The sequence below is a fragment of the Haemorhous mexicanus genome, chromosome 19 (genome assembly GCF_027477595.1).
Source record: "Haemorhous mexicanus isolate bHaeMex1 chromosome 19, bHaeMex1.pri, whole genome shotgun sequence".
Lineage (NCBI taxonomy): Eukaryota > Metazoa > Chordata > Aves > Passeriformes > Fringillidae > Haemorhous > Haemorhous mexicanus.
In genome coordinates, this window is record NC_082359.1 from 8837788 (window position 1) to 8855941 (window position 18154).

The 18154-nt window shown below is 41.7% G+C and overlaps 2 protein-coding genes across 3 annotated transcripts; one reads left to right on the forward strand and one right to left on the reverse strand.

Moving 5' to 3' along the window:
• Positions 1–202: 202 nt before the first annotated feature.
• On the reverse strand, positions 203–7091 carry CCDC117 (coiled-coil domain containing 117). Of its 2 annotated transcripts, XM_059863385.1 has the most exons (5): positions 6429–7091; positions 5776–5826; positions 5193–5426; positions 3672–3809; positions 203–3171 (listed from the first exon to the last, which is right to left on the reverse strand). In XM_059863385.1, the coding sequence occupies exons 1-5, from the start codon at positions 6719–6721 to the stop codon at positions 2919–2921; spliced, it is 969 nt and encodes a 322-aa protein (XP_059719368.1). In that variant the 5' UTR covers positions 6722–7091; the 3' UTR covers positions 203–2918. The 2 variants fall into 2 exon arrangements, with proteins under 2 accessions (XP_059719368.1, XP_059719367.1); XM_059863384.1 differs by lacking the exon at positions 3672–3809 and having other exon boundaries at positions 6429–6926.
• Positions 7092–7326: 235 nt separating this feature from the next.
• Positions 7327–17798, forward strand: LOC132336098 (solute carrier family 2, facilitated glucose transporter member 11-like). Its single transcript, XM_059863223.1, is given in 14 exon segments — positions 7327–7549; positions 7865–7886; positions 7889–7953; positions 9456–9554; positions 11102–11262; positions 11950–12074; positions 12306–12435; positions 12941–13089; positions 13927–14114; positions 14634–14744; positions 14852–14953; positions 15483–15558; positions 15991–16118; positions 17027–17798. Coding segments are annotated over 14 exon segments (1593 nt in total). The 5' UTR covers positions 7327–7531; the 3' UTR covers positions 17246–17798.
• Positions 17799–18154: the final 356 nt, after the last annotated feature.

The window sequence follows — 18154 nt, forward strand, 5'->3', positions numbered from 1 at the left end:
TCCTGGCAGCTTCAGGTTTATTCTATTCTGCTGTTGCCCTCCCTTGTCCTGCTGAATACTGTGGAGGAAAAAAGGGGCATGCCTTTGACATAACATAGTTAAATTCAAGTCTGTTAAGCCAGAAGAGCTTTACTGTCCAGCTGAAGGACTGCACATAGGCTCCCAAGGTTTTATCACTCTTACCAGGAATGAAACAGTCATCTAAAAAATATTTTAGAAAATTTATTGAAAACTGACATACAAAGGGTGATTTGGTCCCAAGAGAAGACAGACCAGAATCGGATCTTTCGTATTTCAAAATAATATTTTTCCTAATACTGCATCGCATTTGCCATCCCGTCTGTGAACAGCATTAATAAAAGTCTTTTAATGAAGACAACAACAAATGAAACTCACAAATACAGAAGTCTGTAAATGCCCACAGCTTGATCTCTCATCCAATCACCCTCTCCAAGTGATTGCTGTAGCAAAGATCTTGCTCAGTGCTCCTTGGTCACTTCGTTCCCACTCTTCTATCAATTTAAGCAACTCACCCCCACTGTCTCCTATCACAAGGGCAGAAATGCGTTGTGGAAAAATGAAAGCAAATGTTTTTTATCAAAGCAAACTTGTCAGACAATTTTTTTTCTCCATCTCATAGTCTTTGTCAACAGTGCAGCACTCTATTCTTGTTTTAGATGGCAGGTAACAGGTCAGTGATGCCCTGTTGGCATTGAATTAAGAGGAAAAACATCTCTGAAAGTCAACCTTTGGTACAAACCTAGCAGGAAAAAAGTATGCTTAAAAGCCATCCACAACAATTTCTTATTCTGCAAATCTGATATGCAGTTTGGTGTTTTTAAGAGGAAAACAACTGCATCATTTGATGTATTTAGGCCTCCTAGAGTTTTTTTTTACATCTTCTGTTGCAGTTTCAATGTTGCTGAGATGGTTTTGTCACATTTTTGAAATTTTCATCCTTTTTTTTTCAGTTTATTTAGGATTCAGAGCTTTCACCTAAAATACTTTAACTATAATCCAGCAAGCTGAAAACCAGTCACTTACTTGGAGGCATCACATTTTCTACCTGCAGTGACTACAGCCTTCTCCAAACTGACTGCTGTATGTTCTACTCAACCACTGGAGCACATCAAAGGCTGTAGGTTTTAAAAGATGTTCAGCAGCTTAATAATACATAAGAAATTTTTACACAGTTCATGCAAAAGATTTATAGCAGACCCTGCAATGAAATTAGGCATTATAGACAGGCTGCACATGTTCTTCAACTTAAAAAACCTTCCAGAATGGTACAGGTGTATACTGGTTTCCAGAGTAATACCTACTCAAATGCTGGAGTGTTTTTAGTGAAACTCTAAAATGTTTTATCAAGAGACAGGAAATTTCAGACAACCTTCAACAAAAGCAGCAAGATAAACAGGGTTTAACAAACAGGTATGTTTTGAACAACCAGAAGGACTGCAAAAAGAGAAGACTGATTTCAAGCTTTCAGCTATGGGTTATTCAGCAGTGAAGAATATTATTACAAGGATTATCTTTTGGCTGTGCAGAGGAAGAGTAGATTTTCTGCAGCTGCATTACTGTGTACTTGTTCCTTTATGTTAGCAAGATGTCAAAACCAGATTGGGACGTAGGACTCTGAACAGAACCTGTTACTTGGAACGGGATTTCTTATGAAAAGCCTCAAATTCAGGTATCTCTGAGAAAGCTCAAGGACTTATGAACAAAAGATAAAACCCTTAAACAAGTTAGAGAACCTTAAGCATAACAAACTGCTGTGCATTGAGAAAAGGTACAAGCAATAGCTCATTGTGGATTCCTTTCCTTGGCACCCTGTGCAGGGTAGAAAATTCTTTTGGCACCCATCTGTATAAACAATGTGATGCTCTATTATTGGCACATACTGTGGCTTAAATTTTATGTCTAGATTCTCTCAGGAAAAAGACAGGTATCTCCTTTACCTCACCACCAAAGCCACCAAAGGCTGGGACTTGGGTACAGACCCAGCATTTGACCCTCCTAATGGCAGCCAGCAGCCATTATCCTGTTAGCTGATTTACTTATCATGTTTACCCAAATTAACGGATGCCATTCATTTCGTCAGAAGTTACACTGTCTTAACTGACTTTCCAACTCCATGTATACAAAGAATCTCAGCACAATGTAAAATGTGAATCTCCTTGCTGAGAACTACTTTTCTCCAAACTTTGCATTGCTTGGGGAGGGGAACATCAAAAACCCACAAACAAAATTTAGAAGCCAATGAACCAAAGACGACTGAAGTTAGCAGGTATCCTGCAAGTTGTAAGTGCTGGCTTTACTTTCTACAAAGCAAAAGACTTAAGCTCAGCTGTAATATTCCTTCCCTACCACTCCATGGATTGTGTAATTTCTACATCTGAGTTTACATCAAGTCCAAACAAGTAAGATGATGTAACAGCTGTATTACCAGAGGGACTGCTTTTCTATTCGTGACTAGATTTGAAGATATTTTTTCCTTTACATTTTGTAATTTAAATTAAACCAAATGGCCAAGAATAGTATGTGCACCAGTTTCAATGGCTCAGTAAGACAAAGGTGTGGCTTAAGCCACAGTTACATTCAATATTTGGATTTTATGCTTTACCAAGGGCAATTAAGAGGATATTTCACCATTAAGCAAGATGGAAAGCTACTTCCCTGTTCCAAAGGCCTCCGAATTACCTTTTCAGTAAAAATAAGAATATTTAACAGATTGGAACACAGAAATCTTAGGGTGTTTCCTGGCCACCCTATGATTGTGGTGTGCTTATGATTGTTAGTAACAAAACAAAAACCAAATAATATAACTTCAGATTCACACATCAAACCAGAAAAAAATAATCAAAAAACATCAACAATAAGCATCAGAAGCTCACCACTTCCAGTCTAAAATCTGGCATCTACAACTCCATTTCTTCTTCTGCACACCCAGATACTCCCAAACTAGCATATGGATCTGGAGACATGGCAGTCTGTTGTGATCCAGGGAACGTTTCAGTCTGTGGGTCAAAAGGAGCTCTTGGTGTTGGCAGCTTAGCTTGACATACTTCTGTACTCTGCTGCTTGAAGTTCTTAACAGAAACAGACTTCAGTTTATCTGTCATAAATTCAGGAAGAGGTTTCCAAAGCACAAGCTCCATAGAAGGACGGCTCCTAGAAGGGATGGAGTTTCAGTAAAATTTTAGTTCTCCAAGCACAGCTATTAAATGCAGAAGACTTGTATCTTCATCCTTTGAGCTAGCCTGGAACCATATTCTTTCTTTTTCCCTCCCCCCAGTAAATTTCCTCTTCCCTATTCCCTAGTTCCAACCCTGTATTTCCTCTCTTTTTTGCACCAAACTTGACCACCGTTGGTCACACTTCAAGATTTTGGAAATTCATATACATAAAACCAAACCTGATACTGGTTCACCGAACAAATCTCACTCTGTAGACATGAGGAGTACAAAACACATACCTGATGACCACTACAGTTACACTTATTTATTTTACATTAGGACAGTTTTTCCTATTTTAACCAGATGACTGGTCTGTTATACAATGCTGGCTGCATCATGCAGTAATCAAGGACATCTCCATAAACATGAAACGAGGTCTCTCTTTTCATTTGCACATGTTAGCTACATAGCACCATGATTTCCTCCAAAACTTACATAGATTCTATTATTTTCTTTGTCAGGACTTCACCAAAATCCCTCTTCATCCCTTTCTTAAGGGTATCTGACAGGATAAGAGTGGGCAGATTGCTAACATTTCCATCAGCATGAACTTCCTCATCTTCATCAATTATCCTAGGAATGGAGGGGGAAGAGGGAGATAAACACTATTGAGCATACTGTTATCAGGAACATCCACTGCAGACTACAGTCACATCCATGTGCTCTGCTCTGTGCACGTCTCTGACCTAGGCTGGGTACCAGGAGCAGCAGGGCCATGTTAACATGAGTCTCTCTTGGGCCCAAACACCCTGAGAAGGACTCACAGAAGACACTCAAGCACCAATGCCACTTCTGGTACCTGAGCTAGCTTTGTTACCCCTGTGTTATCCCAGCAGTGTCAGTGCAAACATACACTGAGAGAAAATAAATTCCATCCAAGGGAAACTGTATGATTCAGTCGCATTACACAAGTGAGTCTCAGCTGTGCAATTCCTGCTCAATTCCCCAAAACTGGAATTGAAAATTATTGCAAAGATACTGAAAATACTGAAAATAATGCTTCACTTTTCACAACTCTGTGCCAGTTTTTGAGATTAAATCAGCACAAACTGTTGAAGTGTTTAGAACAAATGGAAGCATCTCCTTTGTTTTTGGTTTTTGTTTTATAGAAAATTTAGCAGTGTAGCTGGGAAGAATAGGGAACAATCTTCCAAGAAGACCAAAGCAGACATAGACAGATAACAGAGACAGATTTCACTACTCTGATTTACCCATTAAAAAAATAACAGTCTAACAGTACCTTGCTTCTCCTTATGCATCATCTATGGAGTAATCTACAAAAAAATCTTGGTTTAAAATTTCTATAACTTTAGGCTTTTGTAATCATCTGCAGTGGTCATTTTAGATATTTTGGAAAACCAGCTCACCTGCAATCAACTGATACATACACAGGCCATTCCCAGAAATCTTTCAAGGGCCAGAATGCACAGTAAATTTATTAAAAGACTACAGCAGACTGTCTATAGCCACACAATTACCCCACATCACACCATCAGCATGATGAATCTCAGCCTTACTGCATATGTGCAGAGAGACCTCTTTAGTTCATGCTACTCCCTCCACTGACAAATTCACATCTATTTCAAGTTTAAATCACAGAACAAGCTGCAGTTGGTTGAAAAAAGCTGAGCTCAAGCCTGAGCAGGTAAATGTTAGAATTTGAGCTTCTGGATGCTCAGAGAACAACATTAAACACAATTATGGTATATTAGAGCTGCATAATGATTGTGAGCAGGGTGTTATTTACTCAGCATATCCTGCTCTAGCACCCAAAATTTCTGATCAGCCTGAAGATTCACAGGACCATAGGTAACCTAAAATTAAATCATTTGAACAGAAGGTTCACCTCAGACTAACAGCAGTTTTATCACACTGCTAAGTGCTAGATTTACCCCTGAATGCCCACCAAAAAAGGGAAAGCTCAGCAAAGCCAGGCTACTCAATCCCTGCATTTACCTGTCCTCAATTTCCTGAAGTTTCCTGCGAGCAACCTCGCATTGCTGTTCCCCCATTGTCTGATCCATTTCTTCACAGGGAATTTCTAACATGGCAGTTTCAGGACCGCTGCCACCATACTGACTTGCTACCTCCCCAGCTGCCTGCTGACCTGCACAAAGAATCCATTCTTCAGTGTTGGGATTCAAAGGGCAATTTTTGGCTCCTGTCAGTCTCTTCTTCCGCACAGGACAGCTAGGAAACAAAGTAAGTTTACAATTGTCAGAAAAGAAATGTGGCATTCTACAGGAACAAATGTAAAGTGCATTTCAGCAGCTCTGACCCTCTGTGGCAAAGCAACCTCAACAAAGAAAATAAATCCACATTGCTCTTAGTAAAATGTAGGTACCTATTCAGGAAAATCAGTGCCACACAACTAATTAGGTAATAGAAATGGATTTGGGCTCATGTGCAATTCAAGGGAAGAGTTCCAAATGGAAAAAAATGACAGATTTCTTTCCTGTTTGTATTGTAGGTGAGATGTGCTCAAACAAAACAAAAAGCAAATCAGGATTTTCAGGCTATAAAAGACAAATTAATTTACCCTTCTGCCTCTTCTTCTAGCTTATGCTTCTTTCCACATCGCACAGAGACACTACAAAAGAAAAACAGTTACTTAGCTTCAAACTGTAGCTTTTGGTTACACCGATATTTTCAAACAATATTTTTCCCCCTTTTAAAATTTCATCTGAGATCAACAGTCACAGTATGTCACCAGCTGTGATGTAAATAAAAGTTTGGGACAATAAATAACCGCTTTGTAACAAAGGAAGTCAAAGGTGGCTGTAATTGCTCAGTTCTCTGAACAGAATTCCCTGCTAATTTCTTCTCCTTTATGTTATTTAGTTTTCCACAAGGGGCAAGACCAATTTTTTGGTCTAAAATTCAAATGCTTCAAGAAGCAACACAAGACCCAGCTTGAGTCTCTTAATACTCTGTATCACAGGGACATACTGAAAAAATACTGAAACAAATAAATGAATTTGAAAGTACGCAATGATGCTGGTTCTTGTCTTTTAAACAGCTCCTTCATCCCCCACCAGCCAGCTTCAAGGGCTTTAACCGAGCACAACACAATTTTCTAACTCCTACCAGCGCAACACTGCTACAAGGAAACAAATCCCAGCCGCCTCGGAAAGCTCCCGCCGCAGCTCCCCGCTGCCAGCCTGGGCCTTGCGGAACGGCTCTGGCACTTACTGGCTGCGGCTCCTGGTGAAGGAGCTCACCGGGGCCACCGTCAGCCCCTCGCTGTGGCTCCCGAGCGCGGCCAGGGAGGCCAGGTCGAAGCTGCTCTGCAGACAGAGGCCGGAGGATCCGTCCACGCCGTCGTTTCCGATCCCTGCCATGACCATCCCGGGCGGCTGCAGACGGCCGTGGCCGCCGACTAAGGGCTGCGGGCCGTGGCGCTCCGGGGCAGCGGCCGGCGCTGTGGGGAGTTCCACGGCCGGGCCCGCCGGGATGCCCTGGAAGGATCTGCCTAGCGCTGCCATTTCCTGCTGCGGAGGAGAAAGCGCACATCCACGCCGCAATCCGCGCTGCGCCACACGCCGACCCTGCCCGAGGTGCTCCCGCACGAAACCTCCTCCGCCCGCAGCGCTCACCCGGGCCGAGCCGGGCCCGCGGCTGCGGCCGCCACTACAGCCCGGGTCCTTCCAGGCCTTTCGCCGCGATCGGATAAGGACCCGCGGGCACTGTGGGAGTTGTAGTCCCAGGCCCTGGGAGACCTCTGGGGGTTGTAGTCCCGAGTGCTGTGGGACCTCTGGGAGTTGTAGTCCTGGGTGCTGTGGGGGACGCAGTATGGGAGCGGAGTCTCGGCAGTGGCCCGTGAGGGGGCGCCGCGGGCCCCCCGCCGCCGTGGCCCGTGAGGGGGCGCCGCGGGCCCCCCGCCGCCGTGGCCCGTGAGGGGGCGCCGCGGGCCCCCCGCCGCCGTGGCCCGTGAGGGGGCGCCGCGGGCCCCCCGCCGCCGTGGCCCGTGAGGGGGCGCCGCGGGCCCCCCGCCGCCGTGGCCCGTGAGGGGGCGCCGCGGGCCCCCCGCCGCCGTGGCCCGTGAGGGGGCGCCGCGGGCCCCCCGCCGCCGTGGCCCGTGAGGGGGCGCCGCGGGCTCCCCGCCGCCGTGGCCCGTGAAGGGGCGCCGCGGGCTCCCCGTGAGTGTCCGAACAGCCCCTCTCTTGTCCGTGGCCCAGCCTAATCCCCGCAGCGGGGCGGGCACGGTCCGGCAGCCAAATCCCGGTCAGCTGAGGAGCTCAGGCGGGTTTGGGGCGAGCGGAGCTGAGCTGAGCTCCGGGCGGCAGGAGGGAGGGATGGCGCCCCGGCACACGGTAACTGCCCGTCCTTGTCTTTAGTTGCGGGGGCTGCGGGTGCGGGTTCTGCGCGGAGAACAGGGGGGGAACAGAGAAGGATAATGCCTGTACACAGTGTAAGAGATGGGAAAGCTCCCTGAGGCTACTGTGAGGCTTTATCGAAGATGGACATCCCTGTCACAAAGAAGTTCGGAGCCTTTGAGGGAGTCCCAATGGGCGGGGAGAAAAAAAACAAAACCAATCAAACAAAACAACAACAAAGTAAAGCTCTGTTTTAATACATTAGTAACTTGAGTTCTTTGGCGCCTTTTTTTTTTTTTTCCTGTAACGTAGTTTATTAAATTTTGCAATGGAAATTAATTCAGCCCATGCTCAGAATGGAGCACCAGCCCCTGCTCAGAGGGTCTAGCTCGCCCTGCAAGGTAAGCAGAACCATCCCGAAGGTGGATCCTGCAGGGAGTTTGTGGTTTTAGCAATGATGTACAGATGTGAAATGTGTGGGTATTTCATGTTAGCATTTGAATATAAATACATTAAGTGATTAGACTCATAAGGTTTTGCGCTTTCCTCGGACACCTGGCTGTGTTAGAAAGTGGAAGCTATAAAAGCAGCTTTCTGATTCTCATGTTCTGCATTGAATACAAATTGAATTTTGTTTGTGTCATGTTTTTGGAATGAAGTGAACACCCTTATAAACTGTCAGGAGTTCAGAACACATGAGGATGTTATCTGTGCTCTCTCCTAACTCCAATGTCAGACTGCATACCAATGTCACAAGCCCAGCTGATTTGGGCAGGAAAAACAAAAGATCTGTCATAATAAAACCAAAGTTATATGAAATGTGTTCATTATTTTGTGTTGTTTGTTTATTTTCTGTTCCTTCTAGATTCCAGGTTGTACCTATAAAACACACAAAATAGGCTTATAGTACTTAGTTACAATAAGGATCTGAGTGTGCAGTGCCAGTATTTACCACATCAATTTTGGTTTTTTCTGCCATACTTACTGCAGCCCTTCCTTATAACTCTTAATTCATTGTTTTGGTTGACATTCAGAGAAACACTTTTTATTCTTGGAAACAGTAAGGAAATGTTGATTGGGTTTTACTTTAATAAGATAATTTCAACTTGCAAATTTCAGGGAGGGAAGGAATGAAGTTTTGATGAATTATCTTTAGGAAGGACGCAGCTCTGTCAGAATACATTACAATATCTGGAATAACTCAGCGTTTCTGGGAACTGGACCAAGAATGAGAATGATTAAGAATTAGTCTACATACCTTACAACGAGAAATTCGGGGAGTAGAAGTTTATTAAAAGAAATATGTACGGCATTTTAAAAATGTGTGCCAATATGCCAATAAACTTTAAATGAATATTATTGCCACTGAACAAATTATTGTGATTGAGGTGCTAAGGCTTTGCACCTGCCAACTTGCAGACCTTGGGTAATCATTTTAGGGACTTAAAATATTGCCTAGAGGGAAATAAAACATTGTTACTTCTCACATCTTGGTTAACATGTGACTCACAGAAATTGAGACTTGGTTAATTCTTGTACTGAGTCGTTGTGTCTCTTGCACCAGATATAAACAGTCCTAGCATTCTTTCATTAAAAACAGACACCGTGAGTGATGTGGCTCATGCAAAAAGCATTTACTCAGTTGCTAATAACAGCTGTAATTGTTTCGTTGCCTACACATAATCTGGAGACTTGTAATTGTGGTATTTCTAAAGGCTGTTAATGATCAGGGCCAAAGCCAGCCTGAAATGCTTCTCCTGCTGCAGGTGTTCAGGAGTTCAGGCTGTTTTTTAAACAAATACTTTGACTGCTCCAAACTAAATACATGATGTATTTCACCATAATTTTCTTTTAGATATTAAACGATCTCTTGTAATGCCCATGATTTTCTTTTGCTCCCCAGCTCCCCAGCTGGACGTTGTTCCTGGCTGTTTGTGCTGTTGGAATTGGAGGCACCTTTCAGTATGGATACAATGTCTCTATTATCAATGCACCCACTCAGGTAAAAGCTCATCTTTTGTTCACTGGGCTGTTTCCTCTCTGAACTCAGCCACGAGGCCAATTGTGCTTTTGCTGTGATCACAGTGGGGACTGGAGCACTCTTCCTCTCATGTGAAGGAATCTTGTTCATTTCCTAAGTGGTTTCATGTGCATTTGTTTGTGAGTACCTCCCATCAGAACTATTCTGTGTCAGACAAAAGTATTAATATGCCTCATAAATACCTTTATTATTAGAAAGATTAACTGAATAAGTAATATATTTGTTGGTTACTAAAATCACCCAGAACACTAAGGATGGAATAGACCAAAACATTTTTAGTTGAAAGGGACCTAGAATGACCATCTAGTCCTGATGGGCTGACCAAAAGTTAAAGTGTTATTACTAACAGCAATGTCCAAATGCCCTTGGAGCATTGACCACTTGTCTGGGAAGCCTGTTCCTCTGCTTGACCACCTTTCTGTGGGATATCACCACTGTTTCTCCAAATGTCAAGTTTAAACCTCCCCTGACACAGCTTTGAGCCATTCCCATTCTCTCTATCACTGCATAATAGAGAGAAAGCATAGTTATGATTTACAGGTGTCCATCACAAAGCAGATTACTGAAAAAATCTTCCTTAGGGAATTAAAATGTTCCATCTGTAGTGGCTGAGTATCTTGTAAATATTTTCACTTGTTACTTGAGCGTTCTTTGCTGTAGCCTCCAGGATTCTGCATATTTTGTGGATGACTCAAGGATCTGAGAAAATATTCTTGTGAAAGTGGTGGGTATCAGTTTTTGCTACCAGCTGATTTACTTGCTTGGGAAACTGTGAAGACTGAGTTTGCTTCAACATTGTATGCTTTTTACAAAGCTTAAAAGAAGCTGTTTGTGAAAGAACAGGTCATATACTGGGAACAGAGGGAGAGTCCAAGAAGTTTGTTCTTCTGTAGTCTTTGTTTGCAGGCAAAGAACAGGAGCCTCTGATTACACATACATGCCATTTCAAGAGTTTCTAAAAGCAAATTTTAGAAAACCAAGCATGTGGAATAACAGCTTCAAAGTTCTGACACATGATACTGTAAGAAAGGTGGAGTATTATTAGAGTTGAAAAGGATTTTACTGTGACTTTCTGGATTACACTGAGGCAGGGAGATTTAGACCAAGTGTCAGAATGAGTCCCCTGACAGTAAAATTTTTTAGGCTGCAAGGCCTCTGTGCTGTGAGATGTTCCTAAAAACAGTAGGGCCAGCCATCCACCCTGTTCCCCTCCTTGTTCAGAAGGACCTCAGAGCTCTCTCGTGGCAGTGCATGTCAGGGTTGTGTTTCTCCTCTGCTGCAGCACCTGAGGCAGGGCACAAATCAGAGCTGCTGAGCAGCCTTTGAGGTGCAGGGGGAGTAGGAAACACAAGGCCTTCCTTGTGGTCAAGGAAGATTCTGCCAGTCAGATGACATCTCTTAGAATTAACTCCCAGAATTAATTTTCAGGATTGGGGTGCAAGTTATTAGTAGTGCTATGTGTAGGGCTGTATAAAATGCTACACATTCATCACTCTTTTCTACTGCAGCATATACACAAGTTCTTAAACGAGACGTGGAGTAGCCGTTATCACAAGGAGCTGAATCCAGATTTGCTGACTTTTCTTTGGTCTGTCATTGCTTCCATCTTTTCCCTTGGAGGCCTGTGTGGAGCCCTGATTGGAGGCAGCATGGCCATACGCCTGGGCAGGTCAGTTGCAGCAGCAGGCATATCAAAACATGTTTGGTTTTCCTACCTTCCCACTGGAAGAGAAAATAAATAAATTGGAAAAGAGTGGGAGAAAAGAGTACCTTGGTGAAAGTGAAAGTTTTTTCACTTTAAAACTGAGTTTTCTAGAACAATTTTACAGTTTATTCCAATGTGACTTTCAAGGATGTGCCCTGAATTATGACCTTTGTCTTACTCTTTTCATTACATTTACTGAAATCTGAGTAGGGGAATGCACACAGAGTGTGTTAGAAGGAAACATGAGTTTCCCCCTGACACATTTGCAGCCCTTGCAGTAAGGACGTGATGCTTCATCTGTTGCACTTCATTTGTCTAAATGAAAAAACCCCACTCCTACCTTGTCAGGCATTTCTGTCATATTTATACATTATTCTTATGTTTAGACATTTAAAAAACATAGGCACTTGTATCAGATGTCTGGGTTTCCAGGGAACAGCATGTTTCTTCAGTATAAAGTCCATTTATCCTCCCACATTATCAGAAAAGAAAACTGTTTAAAAACCCACATTGTTACAGATTTCTATAATGTCTGGTTGAGGTGGGTTGTTTTTGGTTTGGGTTTTTTGTTTGTTTGTTTGTTTGTTGTAATCAGTTTTTGTTTATTCTGTGACTTTTTTTTTTCTTTTTTTTTTTGTTCCTCCTTTTTAGGAAAGGAGCTCTTTTGATGAATAATATTATAGCAATACTAGCCTCCATTTTAATGGGGATCAGTTTTCCTACAGGATTGTTTGAGTTACTGATTGTTGGAAGGTTTTTGATTGGCATAAATTCAGGTGACTGATTTCTTATTCCTACTATCCATAAACTGTGGTGAATGATAAATTATAGTTTTTTCTGATCCTTTAGGTTTTATGATGAAAAAGTTCTGTAGTTTACCTTGGAATCTGAAGGGAACTAAATGAATAGGAAATTAATTATGTCCCATTTTGTGTGTGTTTTGGTTTAGTAACTCTTTGCAAAGCAATTCCTATTGATAGGAAAATGTTTTTTCCATTTACTTGCAGGTGTTGGGCTCTGTGTGCAGCCTCTTTATATTGGGGAGTTTGCCCCAAAACACCTCAGAGGTGGCTTGGCCATGGGGACTTCCATCTTTCTGACTGGGGGAATTCTGACAGGACAAGTAATTGGTTTGAGGTAAGAATGGTTTGAGGATTTTTTTGCTGTTTTGTGTTATTCCTGTGTAAAGAATTCCAATTTCCTACAGCTCATTGCAGGACATTCCTTGTGCCATTGCAGCATTAGAATTCACACACAAGGTCCCCCTGGGAGAAGAAAATTCTGCTTGAGTCACCTTATTCTTACAACTGCCAACCATCAGTGCTGTCTCCTCTGGGAAGTAGTGTCAGTTTAGGTGGGTCACCACAAGAGCATCAGTAAAGCAGCCACATTTGAGCTGAGTTCATGTTTTCTGCCAATTTCTTGCTGGAGACAGTGGATGTTGGCAAGGACTTGAGGGCAAAGGACTCACATTTCTGTATCACAGCACTAGCACTGCTTTTGTCCCCTGTGTGATCAGAAGAAACTGCTCAGGCCTTCATCCAGCTGGAACTTAGAAGTTCCAAGAGCAGAGACTGCATTAAATAGTAAGCAAGAGCTATTTATTATATTTCTTTGCATTCTTTTTCTACATTTCTCACAGAGAATTATTGGGTGGAGAAAAGCATTGGCCTCTGTTGCTATCCAGCAGCTGTATTCCAGCATTAGCCCAACTGTTATTCCTTCCATGGTTTCCTGAAAGTCCCAGATATCTTCTTATTGACAGAGGTGATGAGCTGAGCTGTGCCAAAGGTAATATCTATACTTTCTGTTCTCCAGAAGATTACAATGAATATATTGGGTTCCAGATTCTCCTTTTATCTTTATCCACACAGCACAGTTGTATCATCTGGTGCTTTTTGGCCCATGTTTTTCATCCAGTGAGCTTATATGGAAGAAGGGATTGTGGAACTCAGGAGCCCATAATGGGTTATGAACAAGACTTTATTATCCTGTTTCAAATGTAAGTTCACTGACTGGAGCTCCAGGCTGATTACTCTCAGTGGAAAGTTCATTATCAGGGTCATCAAAACTCCTACTGTTGACCTTAAGAAGACAGATTGTCACTTGAGGTATTTTTAATCAATAAGATTTTAAAGGAACTGATGCTGTATAGTCTTTAAGACCATTTGTAAAGATTTTAGTCTGGGATCCAAATGACTTCTGATTCTATTTGCCTTAGGAGAAGGATTTTCTGTCTTTGCTCCAGCTCACTAACTGCATCCCATTGGCAGCATTAAAGTCAGGGCCATAACAAAGGACAATATCTCCCTAGAATTTAAGCAAAACTCTTCAAACTGGTAAGAGTGTCCTTTAAGGAAAAGACTCTTTGAAGGTCTGAGGTTCAGATACAAAATATTTTGCCTGGTGAATATTTAAAGGCCAGATATTCCTCTAAAAAGACGGAAAGAAATGCCACAGAATTCTCCAAATCCACCACAGGAAAAAATGTTGAAAAAACAGCAAGGAACAAGCAAGTCACAAAGCAAATTTTTCATATCCTAACAAAAGCCAGGTCATTATGAAAAGAGATTATTTCCCAGGAGTTGTGGTTAATAGATAAATGTAATGTTTTTTTTCTCTTTGTAGCTTTGAAACGATTTCATGGTTCCTCAGAGTACCGAAGGGAGATGGAAGACATCCAGCGGGAATGCTTTGCCTTAGATGGGGAGAAACCCAAGAAGCCCTGGCAGTTATTCACTGACCCTACTGTGAGATGGCAGCTCATCACTGTCATCGTGATGACCATGGGCCAACAGCTCAGTGGCATTAATGCTGTAAGAGTGAACAAACAGCTTAAATAATCATTTCATTTCCACCTGGTTTTCAACCATTGATTAACACAAAGGATACACATAGAGAAGCTCAGTGAAATGAGATAAGTAGGAAAGAATGTCCTTGCATTATTTTGGTGTTTCTCTTTCATTTTTTTTTTTCTCATTTCTGTGTTTCTGGTATGCAAACTTTTCTAAAGAATGACTTGATTCTTCCTCTGAAAAACATTCCTCTGAAAAATAAATAAAGGTGGATCAGCTTATCCCAGTGTGTCTGGTTTAAGAATATAAAGCATATTCAGTAAGTTGACTGATCCTATTGGCTTCTATGATAGCAATATGTTTACTTAGACCTGAATTTAACATACTGTAATTGCTGCTTATGTTGAATTAGTAACTCATAATGTAAAATACACTGATCTATATGTTTAGTATGAATGTGACTTTGTTTCCAGATAATGTTTTAAATACCAGAAAAACCTCATTGTTTGGTTTTGGTTGGTTTTTTTTTTTCTGTTGTAGATTTATTTCTACGCAACTTACGTTTTTGAACAAGCTGGGATCATGGCAGAAAAAATCCCGTATGTGACACTTGGCACTGGAGTTTGTGAATGTCTCACAGCCCTCTCCTGTGTAAGGAGCAGTTTGTTCTACCTCCCAGTACAAACAGTAATGATTCTTGAAAAATATTGGTAAAAATGAGATCAGTATATTAACAGAAGATTGTGTCTTGTCCACAGGGTTTGCTGATAGACTATGTGGGAAGAAGATGCCTTATCATTGGGGGTTATCTCCTCATGACACTCTGGTGCACTGTTCTGACCTTCTCTCTGACTTACCAGGTGCAAAGGACTTGTTCCTTTTACCCAATGTGACTGAGGAGTGAAAAGGGCATGTGGCTACAATAGTAAGGGGGAATGGATTTAAACTGAGTAGGGTTAGATTAGAAATCAGGAAGAAATTCTTCCCTGTGAGGGGTGGGGAGGCACTGGCACAGGGTGCCCAAAGAATCTGGGGCTGCCCCATCCCTGGAAGTGTTCAAGGCCAGGTTGTATGGAGTTGGAGAAACCTGGGACAGTGGAAGGGGTCCCTGCCCATGGCCAGGGGTAGGATGGGATGAGCTTTAAAGCCCCTTCCAGCCCAGCCCACGCTATGATTACATAATTCTGTGATATGATTTAGTAAAAATTATGGAATGAACACTATTTAATTTCTCTGAAGCAGAACTGTTAAATAAATTAGCTGTAAAAGTGTTGTGAAAGACTGCTGGTCTTAATTGAAATAAAATACAGAAGGGAACATAACAGTTAAGCCAGACTTTAAAACTAGGTTATCAAAATCTGAACTAAACCTCATTGTCTTCTGTTTCAGGAGCTGTACTCCTGGGTGCCTTACATGAGCATGATGTGTGTATTTGCCTTCATCTTGAGCTTTGGGCTGGGCCCAGGTATTGCACAGGAATCTGTGTGAGTGGGGGAAGGTCTGGGAGGGCTGGCTGTCACACAGCCAAGAAGCCTTTGCAGCACAGCTGCTGCTGCTCTGGCTGGGGAACCCAAGTGAGGCCTTCCTGTAGCCCACAGCTGAGGCTTTCCATGCACACTTCTGGGGCAGCTACGTGTGAGGGAGGGCTTAGTTCTTCAGAGCACAGGGGTTCTACACTTGTCAGAAGGGCCCTGCTCCCTGATCTGTGCTGCTGAAATGGGGCTGTGTTTTAGTGAGAAACCTCCTGCAAGGGCAGTAGCCTCAGAATTGTGCTGTTAGGAATTATAATAGATCAGCTAATGGCATATTCAAAAGCAAGTCAATCTTCTGTAGCATTGGAAATACCTCAAATGGACATTTAGCACAATTCTCTGTTCTGTTTCTGAACCATCCTCAGGTGGCATAACAAACACCCTGACAGCTGAGTTATTTGTACAGTCCTCACGTCCTGCTGCCTACATGATTGCAGGGACTGTGAGCTGGATTAGTTTCTTCACAGTTGGAATGCTCTTTCCCTTCATAGTGGTGAGTATGCACAGCACAATTTCCATTTCACCTGCTCCCAGGTTCCATCCCATTGCTTGCATTGCATTATATACACTTGTATATATAACTGACACTTGACCAGGATGCACACTGCCCCTCAAATGAGTTTAACTAGATTCAGTCCCTCAAAGAAGTATTTTTTACACATCACAAACCTCAATATAACATGATAAATGAAAAGTAAAGGAATCCACTGGAGGGCAATGCTCACGTTTAGGTGAAAAAAACAGAGAAGGTATCAAAAGCAGAAAAACTTAATCAGATGCTGAGATTTAAACAAAACATTTTTTAATAGTGCCTTGTGCTTTTATGGCAAAGTAATGTTGAGGTGGTACCTGTGGCAAATAAGTCCCCATCTCTGAGAACTTGCTGAACTGACAGAGTTCTGTAAACAGATTATTAGGAAAGGCAAGACAGGTTTTCATCTCCAGCTTTGTATTTTTAGTTTTAGCACATGTTCTTGACAGCAAAACCTGCAGGAACAACATGCACCTGGGTATCTGAATCTGCCTGCCTTTTCTTCATGGTTGAGTTCTGCTTCTCAGTAAAACAGTTGTTTTTTTTTTAATGCACATCATTGAAAAATATTAACATTCAGAGAAATTTAAATTATATAATCTTAAAAGATGTGACAGCTAAGTAGCAAATGTTGACTTCTAGATTGTGACATTTGGTTTATCTTATTTTTATAATAAAAGTCTACCCAATAATCGTACAGCACTTGACAGTCTTTTATCTATAAAGTTACAGGTGAAGATTAGGTTGAATGACTCCTTTTAGAAAAACATCTGAGCAGCAATGTAAAGTGTAAATGGAAACAAAAAGCTTATTTTCTCAAACCTACTATTATTACACTTGAAATATGTTGCAATCACATTTATTTTCAGAATGGACTGAAGCAGTATTGTTTTGTGGTGTTCTTACTGGAGTGCTTCTTTGTTGCTGCTTTCATCTTCCTCATAATTCCTGAGACAAAAAACAAATCTTTTCTGGAAATCAAAAAGGAATTTCACAAGCTTAATTTTGGAAGAAATACCAGGAAAAAGGAAACGGAGCTTTATGAAAGAAGGCAACTCCAAGATGAATTTTTAAAGGTTTCTGCATAATTTCACAAGTGCAACAGAACTGCAGTGAAAATTATGAACCTTGTAATACATGATCAAGAGGCTTATTAAATCTTCCTGTGTATTTAAAGGAAGTGTAACTAAAGGCAAGTTAGTACTGCTGAAATGCTATTAACAGCATATTGTATTATCCACAGAAAATTTGATCTTTAGCTGTAACCTGGGGCTGTAGGGATGCAGAAATGCCAGGGAGGATGTTCATTAAGCCCCTCTGGCAGATTTCTGCAGAGAATTCAGCAACTCTTCTTGCATTTCAAAGCCCTGTGTTCAGTTTGGGTCATTGGGCACATCCAAATGCTTTGCTGAGTGTAACATTCTGAGTTCTTGTTAAAACCCACACAAGAACTGATAGCTGATATTTGAAATATTCCAGTTTATGTAGAAATAGTGGTATTTAGTTTCTGTTTTTTCAGTTATGTAACTTTGAAAGCCTTAAAGACATTCCTCATCCAGTCCTACTACTGTACTGTGCAATGAAAGTACAGCACTCCCTGAATTACTGGTATTTGTAATAAAAACTTTTATCCTGGTAAAAGACTGAGTGGAGTTTCAATTTGCTTATTTTTTTCCCTAACCTAGCATCTTAACATTTTAAACTATGCAAGAGGGTAAAACTTCTTCTAGTTTTGGAGGTTAGTTCCCATCAGACTGAGATATACACACCACAAGCATGAAGTAGCAGAGATGGATGACAGAAATTAAATGCTCTTTACCTTTAAACTACAGGGAGCCTGTAGGACATGCTGAATGAGCCTTCTGCCCCCTCTCAAGTATTTTTTCATGGACTCTTTTTCAACTTAAATAAATATAAATTCTTAAATAAATTCTTCACATGTTAGGAAGTAAGAAATCTCACAACTGGTGTTTGTGTGCCTCTCTGATATTTGTTTC

What these genes read in the sequence shown, in the direction of transcription:
- CCDC117 (XM_059863385.1), bottom strand. Translation starts at nt 6,721, where the DNA reads ATGGCAGCGCTAGGCAGATCCTTCCAGGGCATCCCGGCGGGCCCGGCC. An exon ending in CTAGAAGAAGAGGCAGAAGG is followed by an intron (nt 5,427 to 5,775) that starts GTAAATTAATTT and finishes TTTGTTTCCTAG; the next exon opens with CTGTCCTGTGCGGAAGAAGA. An exon ending in CTTCAGGAAATTGAGGACAG is followed by an intron (nt 3,810 to 5,192) that starts GTAAATGCAGGG and finishes CTCCATTCCTAG; the next exon opens with GATAATTGATGAAGATGAGG.